Consider the following 12,165-nt stretch of genomic DNA (forward strand, 5'->3'; position numbering starts at 1 on the left):
GTGGCCCTCCCCAGGGTCGGGGCAGGGCGCAGCAGCTCCAACAGCGTCCCAGTGTAGAGTAGCCGCCTTCTGCCACCGGAATTCCGAGCCTCCTCCCGGCTGGGAGCTGGCAGGCCGAGCGGAGTGTCATACGCCCCTGCTCCAGGTTGCCCCTTGCGTGTGCTTCCCTCCCCTGAATAGATGACAGGCCCGGGCAGGAGGGATTGCGCCTGGAAACTCTTCCCCGAAAGGCCGGCCCGAGCACTGACAGGAGCAACTTTTTAATGCGAGTTTGCAGATTCCGTCCCGGGCCGCCCGGATCCCTCCCAGAGGCGCACCGTTTGGCCCAGGGTCGTACCTGGGGAGGAGGGGGGGAAAGGGCTAACGATCCCCTCGCCCCCCTCCCTCCCCGAGGCGCCGCGTCCCGCACATGCTCACACACTTGTTTTGCACAGCGCCGAGCGGCCCGGCGCAGCGCCGCGCCCCGGGGGGGGCCACGCCCCTTGCGTAAAGCCATTGGTTAGGCGCAACCCGGAGTAGGGCGTGGCCAGAGGCCTGCTCCCCTGATTGGACGTCGGCGCCCACCCCATCGCCCCTCGCTCTACATAAGGAGGCACCCTTTCTAAAAGCCTAAGCAGTCTCGTGTGGGACAGTTCTTGACCTTTGAGTTAGTCGCCGTTCGCCTGTGCCCCGGTCCCTAGCCTCCGGACAGATCGCGCATCCGCCGCTATGATTTTCGATAAAGTCAAACAGTTCTCGGTGGTGCTGGATTGCCCCGAGCTAGAGCCGGTGTTCAGCAGCGGGGAGGAGGTGTCCGGAAAAGTGTTGCTGGAGTTGTCCGCCACGGCTCGGGTGAGCGCGCTGCGGCTGCACGCCGAAGGCTGCGCCAAAGTGCACTGGACCGAGTCCCGTAGCGCCGGCTCCAGCACCGCCTACACCCAAAATTACAGTGACCAAGACGAGTTCGTCTGCTACCGCGACACGCTGCTAGATGCAGGTAGCGGGGGACTTCTCGGGAGCGGGGCTGTGCTGGTAGGGGTAGGGGGATGCATTAGGGACGAGCGGGTCTCTCTGTGGCTGCAGCGTGGAGCCCCTCGAGGGTCGGCTGTGGAAGGGCCCGCTAGGGGCAAAACCTGCAGCGTCTCGAAGTTGTTCGGCCGGTTAAAAAAAAAAAAAAACTTTGGGAAGTTTTGGGGCGAATCTCTCGGGAACTCGTCAAAGTGCTTTTCGGGCTAGGAAATCCGGGTCTATGTAGAGCCAGCCCACTCGAGGTGCTAGCTCGCTGGATGGACGCGCTCGGTCGGTGGTATTTATTGAGAGCTTACTGCGTGCAGAGCACTGCGCTGAGCACTTGGGAGAGTTCAGTGCAACAAAGTCGGTAGACGCGATCCCGGCCCTCTGGGCTCCCGGTGGCAGAAGTTTGAGGGTGATGTGCTTATTGGGAGCCGGTGCAGTTCTTTTGCCCCGGCGTGGATGCAAACCCGGGGGCGAAGGCGGTGGGCTTTGCACGTCGGAAATACAACCGGCTTGTGACCGGGGAGAGTCGCGTATTTCATCGGTTTGACTATAATGACATTTACTTAAGCGTGTAGCATGTGCTTAGTGCTGTATGCCGGTACATGATAATCAGATAGAACACCGTGCCACTTACCCACGGGGCTCACGGTTTAAGAGGGAGGGAGAGCAGGTATCTTATCCCCCAATTTACAGTGAGAGAACTGTAGCACAGAAAGATTAAGTGACTAGCCCAAGGTCACAGAGCAAATCTCCTGACTCCCAGTCCTGGCCCCTTTCCACTAGGCCACGCTGCTGTGAAATGGGTAGTCTGGAAAGATTTAACCAGGCAGCCCCTTAGTGGACTTTTCCTCCTTGCTTCTGTCCTCTTCTCCTCCCCTCAAGTAAACAAATTCCCAAAGTACTTCCAACCCTCAGTTGTCACAGGGGGTGGCTTGGGTGTCCTGTTGCTGACTTTTTTTTCCCTTTAACTTTTGAATGTGGCTGTGCCCTCTTGGGTATTTTGAATCTTAAGGTTGATTTTTGCTGTCTGAGTTGAACCCTTGCTGTTGAGGAGACGCTTTGTTTCATCGCAGTGCAGCACTTAAACCACAGCTTTAAAGGGCTGGTTGCATTTCCTTTTAACTCGGCAGCTGAGCAAGCAAGGAAGTCTTGCAAGTAAAATGCCCATAGTAAAATGCCCATTTTTTTTCCTTTGTTTTCTTCTTTTCTCTTTTCCTCTCTCCCCACCCCACCGATAGATACCGGAGATACCACCGTTCTACAGCCGGGAAGGCACGAATTTCCATTCAGCTTCCAGCTTCCAGAGTAAGTCTATCTTTCTTAGACCATCTAGTCTAGGACTAAAATGGCTGATGGGACAGTTCATCTCATTTCCTGCACAGTCCCAGTTTTAAACAAACACCACCAGTCACTTAATGTATATGTAGAATAAAGTTTGTTTCTATAATTCCTTCCTCATCCTCCCCACCCACCAAACCCAAGGATCTTGTCTTCTCAGAGGTCTAACTCTTCCTATCCCTCTCCTCGTCTCTTTTTAAACAGAACTCTGGTTACCTCTTTTGAGGGAAAGCATGGAAACGTTCGCTACTGTGTGAAGGCCAAACTTCACCGACCCTGGGCTACGGCGAAAAGAGCCAAGAAGGAATTCACAGTGATCGAACCCATTGATATCAACACACCGGCCTTGCTGGTAAGGGAACAATTTAGGCTCTTTAAAAAATAAATAAATAATAAATAAAATAAAAAGAAACAAAGAAACACCTCAGTGACTCACAGCCCCGAAATCTTAGATAATGGTGACTTAACTTTCTTAAACTTTTTCTGCTGCTGCCCCGACTCCCACCTGCCAGTCTTGATGGAGCCACAGAGCTCAATGGTTAGGAGCTATGGAGAGGGTTGTGGGAACCAATGCTTTCCTTCCCTCGTGCCCGTCTTTCTCTCCCCGCCATCCTGTTCTCTGTGTGGGGGTTGAAGCAAGCAGAGCCCCTCTATTCCTGTAAAGAATCCACCCTATCAGCTTCCCAGGGTCCAAAGGGGTCAGGCCTGTGCACACACAACCAAATGCCCCCCTCTTTCCTGACACCAAATTACAAACCAAGCAATTGCCATTGGTCAACTGCCGTCTAGGTTTTAGACCCCGAGAGACCCTTACACCTTCTCGTGATTTTGGAGCTTCAAAAAGCAATTCTTTTGAGGGGGATGGTGTGAGTGGTTAACTGCAGTGTGGTTTTCACACTGGTCATTTCCCTCGGGCCAAGCTCTGCCCACTGGATTTTTAAGCTCCTGGGAGGGAAGGCTTGAGGGTTGGGAGAAGGAAGCAGAGGTGGTTTTGCGTTAGAATCAATATTCCTGTTTCCTTCAGGCTCCTCAGGCAGGTGTGAAAGAGAAGATCGCCCGGGCCTGGTACTGTAACCGAGGACAAGTCGCTGTTACTGCCAAGATTGATAGAAAGGGCTACACACCAGGTAAATTAATGCCGTTTTTTAATCGTGTACATTTAATTGTGTGGCTGGTGCAGGAGAGAAGACTGACTAGACCATTGTGAAGGTCTAAAAGATTCCTCCTGGCCCCCCACCCAAATCCTCTTCCCCCAAAACTGATGCCCTGGATTCCTCTTTAGTGAAAATATATCTTCAGACTCTGAACTCCTGCTATCTGTCCCTTTTGTGTCCCAGGAGAGCCAGCTTGAGCGTTGTCTCACGCCAGCATTTCCTCTCCTCTTAGGTGAAGTCATCCCGATTTTTGCTGAAATCGACAACTGTACCAATCGGGCGGTGACTCCCAAAGTGGCCCTCATTCAGACCCAGACCTTCATTGCCCGTGGTGCCAAGAAGCAGAAGAAATCAGTGGTGGCCAGCATCACGGGAGACCCGATCTCCGCAAGAAAGCGGGAACTCTGGCATGGGCGAGCCCTGAAGATTCCCCCCGTCGGCCCCTCGATCCTTCACTGCCGCATTATTCATGTGGAGTATTCTCTAAAGGTTAGGGCAGGTGTCCTGTTCAGCAACCCTGCTCCCGAGTCCACTCTAGGGGATTCTAGACCAGGATGCTGACACTGCCACCCTCACAGTGGGCCCTCAGTAGGTGTTTGGTGGTTGAGTACCTGACTTCAGCCCTGCCTCAAGGGAAGGCCAGACTCCTTGATCTAACCCTTTCCAGGTATGACTTGTGTGGCTCACAACTGCCCCCTGAGGCAGGAGGGTGGGGGGGATGGATGGGTGGGGTCCCCTTGACCCCTTGAGGAAATGAACTCAGAGGTTCAGCACCTGGTACAGAGTCACACAGTAAGATTGGGGATGGAGCCAGGATTCAAGCTCACCACCCAGGGGCGTGGCCGGTCGGGCCCTACTTCGCTGCCCTCTCTCCCATTTCCCAAACAAAGCTCTCCGGCGTATCTGCTGTTCAGATGGGGCAGAGGACTTGCATTCCTGCCTTAGGAACAAATCATTGCTCAAGGCCTTTAATTCAAGCATTCTCCATTCTTGATTGATTGATTTTGTAGCAGCATTTTTAGCCAAGGGTCAAGGGGATTGGAGGGGGCGGGTGGCGCCTTATAAGGGGGAACTCACTTGGACGCCATCTGGTGCAGTGAGGAATGCAGCCCCCCATTTCAAGCCGTTAAATTCCCCGTCGAAGAGTTGTCACCGGCTTCTCTCCGAAAGGTTTGTGTTGATATTCCGGGGACCTCCAAGCTGCTGTTGGAGCTGCCGATCGTGATCGGCACCATACCGCTGCACCCATTTGGCAGCCGGACTTCCAGCGTGGGCAGCCAGAATAGCGCCACCCTGGAGTGGCTGCACATGGCCATTCCTGAACAGCCGGAGGGTAAGTGCTGGAATGATCTGCCCTTGGGGTTTTGGGAAGCTGCAGACTTTCTTCTGGAGTGGGAGGCGGGGAGGGCAGAGGTGGTGTGGGTGCTTGTAACAGCTGCCTAGATCCAAAAAGCCAATGCCTCCCATCAGTGCTTCAGTCTCAAACTGGTGAGGTTTGGGGAGAAAGGGGTGTGAAGCTTGAGGACCCAGCACTTCATAGTAGTGATTCCTCTGATAGCTTTTCAACACCGTTGGTCTTCTCCACCCCTGCCTGCAATAGCTGTTCTGAGTATGCATAGTGTTTCAGTAGCCATTCTACTTATTAGGACCAGAGTTTCCTCCTTCCTGCTATCAATCAATGGTATTTATTGAGCGCTTACTATTGTGCAGAGCACTGTCCTAAGCACTTGGGAGAGTACAATACAACAGAATTAGTGGACATGTTCCCCGCCCACACGGAGCTTGTGGTCCAGAGGAGGTGATACACTAAAGAAATGAATTATGGATATGTACCTAAGCGCTGTGGGGCTGAGGGTGGGGTGACTGATAAAGGAATCATATGTTTGGTGGTGGGGTGTATATACTGGGGACAGAGGGGAAGAGAAAGTGCCCATGTGTTGATCTATGGATTCTTCTTCAGTCGCTTGAGTTCTCCCATGACTTTGTTTTCCAGCCCCCCCTGAATATTCCACCATTGTGTCTGAAGAAGAGGCCAGACAAAACCTGGCCCCTCCTCTCCAGGCTGTGCACTTTGGGGTCCTGGAAGGCCCGTTCTTTCCTTATATCCAAGAATTCCGCTACCGGCCCCCACCGCTGTACTCTGAGGTCAGTGAATTCTTACACCGTGGCAGCAGGGGGGAGGGGGGGAGGTGGCAGGGGTCACAGGGAAAGTCGGCCTTGGAAACCCACCCTGTGGATGGCAGAATTTAGCTTCTCTCAAAACCTTCTGGGTCTCTGCTCCCTAGGTGGATCCGAATCCTCCCTCGGACAGCATCCGGCCTCGCTGTATGACCTGTTGAAGGAAGGATCGGAGTCTTGACTGGAACATGAATGTGTTCTGGATGATGAGTTTGCAGAGGCACCGGATTCTTGACCCGGAAGGTTTTTGCGCAGGTAGCCTGGTCTGAGAGGTTTGCCGTGGAACTGGAGTACCCATCCCTCCCCCCACCTCCTGGCACCTATCGGCCCCACCTTAAAGGCTCAGGAGTTGCCATGTCGGAGGTTATATTTATCCTCCGCCATGAGCATCTGCTGGTGCTTCGAAGGGGAAACCACTCTCAATTGACGAACCGAGATGTCGGTCTCGCTGGCTGGAGATTATACCCCAAGACTCACCAAGGCCTCACCTCTCCGTACTCTGACGGAGATGTTGCCACGTGGACTTTGTGGAGCCAGATGGGCAGAAGGATGGCGGCCTCTGAGGAGGAGGCTGGTTTGGGGTGATGAGGAGGGCAAGGGAGGAAGAGAGCCAAGCCCAGAGTGGTTGGTTTCTAATTTCCACAGGCTCATCTTCAGAAGTGTCCCTCTTAAACTGTCCCTGGTTGGCCTAAGTGATCCAGTCATTAGTGCTCCTAAAATAATGGGAACCTTAAAGTATATCTCAGGACATCAGGGGAAAAGGGTTCAAAATAATTGTAAGTGACATGACCAGCCCATGTTAGGTAGTAGTTTCAGCCTAGCTCTGTTCGGCTGCCCCACCGGCCCCGAAAATTCAGAGTGGTCACACTTTGACCTCAAAGCTCCGAGGGCCTTGGATTTGCTTGCTGGAGGAGCCACACTTAAGATTCCCAATGTGTCTTAATACGAAATACAAGATTGGGGGAATGGTGGACAGGAGAAAGCAGGAAGTGCCTTCAGGAGCGTTATTGTTTATTGGGTGATTTTTTTTGTTTTGTTTTGTTTTTGTTTTTTGTACTTTTTCATTTTTGACTTTCACCAGATTAAGTACTAACACCACACACTATGGCAGGCCCTGGCCTAGAAAATTAGTTAAATTTGCACAGGCCCCAGGGTGATGCAGGGGCAAAGAGTCAGAAAATCTGCTGTCACGTGGAAGGACTTGGTGCTTTCGGCAAGAGGGATGCTTGTGTTCCGTGACCATTGCCAGGCTGGTTAGGAGAGGGGAAAAATCAACCCAATCCTGGCTCAGGTTGCCTATTGATCCATAAGTGTTTAGGCAACACCAGGCTTCATAATTAGTACTTCTGATGCAAGGAAGCTAATGTCGAGGCTAGAGGCTTGAAGGAGCAGTGCTATGTAGGTGGGGTTTTTGTGTTTTGGAGTTTTTGTTTTGGGGGCTTTTTTTTTGGTTGTTTTTCACTTTTTTTCTTTTTTAAATGCACCAAACAGAGCATAGTTTCTTGCAGTATAGGTGGTTTGGGATCGTTCCACATGCCTTAGACTGGGTTTAGAGAACAGGTGGGGAAAAGGGACTCAAGGTCTGGGTCAGTCTCTCCTTCAGAATAAGAGTGTATTCAAGATGATCTTAGCTAACAGTAGCCAGAGGCTCCTATTTTGTAGTAGGTTAACTTGAGCTGGCAAAATCCTGTTAGTTTATAGAATTTCTGGGTACCATGTCAGTGGCTTGTCTGAAGGTTTGTTTTTAGCTAGAGTTGCTGTCAGTGGGAATTTGCCTTCCAAAGAACTGCCACCCTGACTTGCTTCTGGTGGTAGCAAAAATTGCCTTTTCAACTAAACCAAAGCTTAAAATATGGTGTGGCTTGTTTTGTTTGTGTGATTTTTTTTTTTTTCCCAGTTTACCTTCACTATGGAATTGCCTCTAACTGGAACTATTCATACTGTGGTTTTGTTTTGGTATCTTTTTTTTATATTTTAAAAATTTGTATTTGTGACTAGTTTTTGTACGCTTCTTTGGAAATAAATCATTTGTGGTGTCAAGCTGGTAGCCTTGGTTTCTGTTTCAATGGGAGTAGTCACAGCAAGGTGGAGTGTTAGAATCTGCCCTGGTTGAACGACCAACAGACCCTTGAGAGCATCACTATCTCAGCAGCTCTATTATGAGCCTAGTAAACTGGCTAGGGGCGTATTCTTGGCCTCACCCAAAATACTGCCAGATTTTTCACTTCCGGCTTTGATGTTGATTCTTACCCCCTTTCCACTCCCTCAGCCCATCATCATCATCAATCGTATTTATTGAGCGCTTACTGTGTGCAGAGCACTGTACTAAGCGCTTGGGAAGTACAAGTTGGCAACATATAGAGACAGTCCCTACCCAGCAGTGGGCTCACAGTCTAAAAGGGGGAGACAGAGAACAAAACCAAACATACTAACAAAATAAATAGAATAGATATGTACAAGTAAAATAGAGTAATAAATATGTACAAACATATATACATATACAGGTGCTTTGGGGAAGGGAAGGAGGTAAGATGGGGGGGGATGGAGAGGGGGACGAGGGGGAGAGGAAGGAAGGGGCTCAGTCTGGGAAGGCCTCCTGGAGTAGGTGAGCTCTCAGTAGGGCCTTGAAGGGAGGAAGAGAGCTAGCTTGGCGGATGGGCAAAGGGAGGGCATTCCAGGCCCCAGGGGATGACGTGGGCCGGGGGTCGATGGCGGGACAGGCGTGAACGAGGTACGGTGAGGAGATTAGTGGCAGAGGAGCAGAGGGTGCGGGCTGGGCTGTAGAAGGAGAGAAGGGAGGTGAGTAGGAGGGGGCGAGGTGATGGAGAGCCTTGAAGCCCAGGGTGAGGAGTTTCTGCCTGATGCGCAGATTGATTGGTAGCCACTGGAGATTTCTGAGGAGGGGAGTAACATGCCCAGAGTGTTTCTGGACAAAGACGATCCGGGCAGCAGCATGAAGTACGGATTGAAGTGGGGAGAGACACGAGGATGGGAGATCAGAGAGAAGGCTGATGCAGTAGTCCAGACGGGATAGGATGAGAGCTTGAACGAGCAGGGTAGCGGTATGGATGGAGAGGAAAGGGCGGATCTTGGCAATGTTGCGGAGCTGAGACCGGCAGGTTTTGGTGACGGCTTGGATGTGAGGGGTGAATGAGAGAGCGGAGTCGAGGATGACACCAAGGTTGCGGGCTTGTGAGACGGGAAGGATGGTAGTGCCGTCAACAGAGATGGGAAAGTCAGGGAGAGGGCAGGGTTTGGGAGGGAAGACAAGGAGTTCAGTCTTGGACATGTTGAGTTTTAGGTGGCGGACAGACATCCAGATGGAGATGTCCTGAAGGCAGGAGGAGATGCGAGCCTGGAGAGAGGGGGAGAGAACGGGCAGAGATGTAGATCTGGGTGTCATCAGCGTAGAGATGATAGTTGAAGCCGTGGGAGCGAATGAGGTCACCAAGGGAGTGTGTGTAGATCGAGAACAGAAGGGGACCAAGCACTGAACCTTGGGGAACCCCCACATTAAGGGGATGGGAGGGGGAGGAGGAGCCTGCAAAAGAGACTGAGAATAAACGACCGGAGAGATAAGAGGAGAACCAGGAGAGGACGGAGACTGTGAAGCCAAGGTCAGATAGCGTGTTGAGGAGAAGGGGGTGGTCCACAGTGTCGAAGGCAGCTGAGAGGTCGAGGAGGATTAGGACAGAGTATGAGCCGTTGGATTTGGCAAGCAGGAGGTCATTGGTGACCTTTGAGAGGGCAGTTTCCGTGGAATGTAGGGGACGGAAGCCAGACTGGAGGGGGTCGAGGAGAGTGTTGTTGAGGAATTCGAGGCAGCGCGTGTAGACAACTCGTTCAAGGAGTTTGGAAAGGAATGGTAAGAGGGATATGGGGCAATAACTAGAAGGTGAGGTGGGGTCAAAAGAGGGGTTTTTTTAGGATGGGAGAGACATGGGCATGTTTGAAGGCAGAGGGGAAGGAACCAGTGGAGAGTGAGCGGTTGAAGATGGAAGTTAAGGAGGGGAGAAGGGATGGAGCGAGAGATTTCATGAGATGAGAGGGAATGGGGTCAGAAGCACAGGTGGCCGGAGTAGCACTTGAGAGCAGGGAGGAGAGCTCCTAGCAGGGTGAAACTTTCCCAGACATTTGGGGTTTGTGAAGTGAAAGGCGAAGCAAGCACGTTCTGTTTCACTCTCTCTTCCGGCACTGAAGATGGAGGGGGGTAGCAACAGGAACTGATTGAGGAAGTCAGGGCAGTCAGTAACATAGCCCAAAGCAAGGGAGCTGAAACCACTGTGATCTGAAGGTTGACGACCAAGCTCAGCTGTGACTGGTATGAGTTAGCTGGGCGTCACTTGGTTCAGTGCAGGCTGACGGTTTCAGAGCAACAAGACAGCTATAGTGGACCTGCCCGCACCCCCCCCCCCCAAAAAAAAAAACCCCAACACTCTGTGTGTGTGTGTGTGTGTCCGTCCTTCTCCCCCCCGCCCCCCCCACCAACCAGATTTAGTAGAGGTGTCCCAACCTTCTTGCTGTCTTGATTAGTAATGGGCAGTCCTGGGCAGAATAATAATTATGGTTTTGTTAAGCATTTACTATGTGCCAAGCACTGTTCTAAGCGCTGGGGTAGATACAAGGTAATCAGGTAACTGAGGCACAGTGAAGTTAAGTGGCTTGCCCAAGGTCATACATAAGTGGCGGAGCCGGGATTAGAACCCACATCCTCTGACTCCTGTGTGCTCTTTCCACTGTCACGCTGCTTCTCTGAAGACAAGTGACCTTGCAGTTCTGCATCAAAAGGTGCTCCACAAATGGGGGTCTTAGCGTTCTATTCCCCCATGTAAATGCATCTCGACTTGCACATAAAGGGTATAAGCAGCCCATATCCAGTGGTGGCTCTGATCCACTGGTCTCTTGGCAGAACCTTAGTTGGGGTCATCTGAAACAACTGGAACACTCAGTAGGTGCTCAAATAACCATTACTACTGTCAATCAATGATATTTGTTGAGTGCTTACTGTGTGCAGAGCACCGTACTAAGCATTTGAGAGAGTACAATATAACAGGGTTGATAGACACATTACCTGCCTACAATGAGTTTACTATTGCCCTTTCTTTCCTTCATTTAACTGCTGTGTCTCAAGCACTCACTGCGGGGCTCTGAGCTCCATGTTCTGGAGAATTGGATCAACCCTGTCCTCAAGTTGCTTATAGGCTTCGAGTCGAGCTCTCCAAACTCGTGTCTGTTCCTCTTTATCCTGCACTCTTCTGTACCCCGATCCCCTGCCTCTGAAGTGTACAGCAGGAAGGGTAGAAAGGGACAAGTACCACCAAAAGCCTTTGACAGAGGAAAAGGAAGAAAGCAGTGATACAATTTAAACTCGTAAGTTCCAGAGCAGCCTTTATAAGCGCGTGCCACTCTAGCTCCATTGAGGAGGAAGGTACCCGTGGCCAGGCTTTTGGTTGGCGTTCCCCTAGGTGAGATGTGGAGACAGAGTTGCTGGGCATTGATGTTACCTCGGTGTTGGCAGGATCACTATGGATTTTGAAGCAAAACCGCTTCTCTCACTAGGCTCTTCTCCCCTGTGGGATGTTGGGACTGTCTGTCTTCTGGGAGCCTCTGACCCATCCTGCAAAGAGCATGCAAATGAAAACATGGTGGCAATGGTATTAGTAGGAGTACAGAGCCCCTACTGACTGCAGGACAAGGTATCAATCAGTGAATCAATGGGATTTGTTGAATGCTTACGTGTCTAAAACATGGAAAAAGCACTTGGAAAAGTACAATCAATTAATCGTATTGAGCGCTCACTGTGTGCAGAGCACTGTACTAAGCACTTGGGAAGTACAAGTTGGCAACAGATAGAGACGGTCCCTACCCAACAGTGGGCTCACAGTCTAGTCTACAATACAATAAAGTCTACACCTGCCCCTTGCCCTCAAGGAGTTTACAGTCTAGTGGGGGAGAGAGATATAAAACAGACGGAGGAAACAGAGTATAAGAATATGGACATAACTGCTTTGTGGCAGGGGGTGGGGTGAGTATCAAAGTACAGACCCAAGGTGCATAGGTGACGCAGAAGGGAGGGAAGTAAGTCAAGGAAGGCTTCTTGGAGGAGAGAAGCGCTTGAGGAAAGTTTGACAGAAACAAGAGACACAATCCCTGTCCAGAGGAACTTACATTCTAACAGAGGCCTACACTTATGGTTTTTCTATTGATTTTTACACTGGCCCTTCTCAGATATCCTAGAGGACACTCCTGAGGTAGGAGATAATAATAATGATGATAGCGGTATTTGTTAAGCACTTATTACACACTAAGCCCTGTACTAAGCACTGGGGTCGATACAGCATATGCAGACCAGACACCTTTCCTGTCCCATATGGGGCGCAAAGCCTAAATTGGAGGGAGAACAAATATTTAATCTCCATTTTATGGATGAGGTAACTGAGCCACAGAGAAGTTAAGTGACTTGCCCAAGATTCCTCAGCAGGCACATGGCAGGAGCTGG

General features: G+C 51.0%; 1 protein-coding gene across 1 annotated transcript; it reads left to right on the forward strand.

Annotated features, from left to right (window-relative positions):
- Positions 1-666: 666 nt before the first annotated feature.
- On the forward strand, positions 667-7,676 carry ARRDC2 (arrestin domain containing 2). Its single transcript, XM_038772640.1, has 8 exons — positions 667-976; positions 2,235-2,301; positions 2,539-2,686; positions 3,359-3,461; positions 3,721-3,977; positions 4,659-4,821; positions 5,482-5,633; positions 5,774-7,676. Exons 1-8 carry the CDS (start codon positions 709-711, stop codon positions 5,825-5,827), a joined length of 1,212 nt encoding a protein of 403 aa, XP_038628568.1. The 5' UTR covers positions 667-708; the 3' UTR covers positions 5,828-7,676.
- The last annotated feature ends 4,489 nt before the right edge of the window (positions 7,677-12,165 follow it).

The sequence above is a fragment of the Tachyglossus aculeatus genome, chromosome X1 (genome assembly GCF_015852505.1).
Source record: "Tachyglossus aculeatus isolate mTacAcu1 chromosome X1, mTacAcu1.pri, whole genome shotgun sequence".
NCBI classification, from domain to species: domain Eukaryota; kingdom Metazoa; phylum Chordata; class Mammalia; order Monotremata; family Tachyglossidae; genus Tachyglossus; species Tachyglossus aculeatus.

What these genes read in the sequence shown, in the direction of transcription:
- ARRDC2 (XM_038772640.1), top strand. Translation starts at nt 709, where the DNA reads ATGATTTTCGATAAAGTCAAACAGTTCTCGGTGGTGCTGGATTGCCCC. An exon ending in CGACACGCTGCTAGATGCAG is followed by an intron (nt 977 to 2,234) that starts GTAGCGGGGGAC and finishes CCCCACCGATAG; the next exon opens with ATACCGGAGATACCACCGTT. An exon ending in TCAACACACCGGCCTTGCTG is followed by an intron (nt 2,687 to 3,358) that starts GTAAGGGAACAA and finishes TGTTTCCTTCAG; the next exon opens with GCTCCTCAGGCAGGTGTGAA.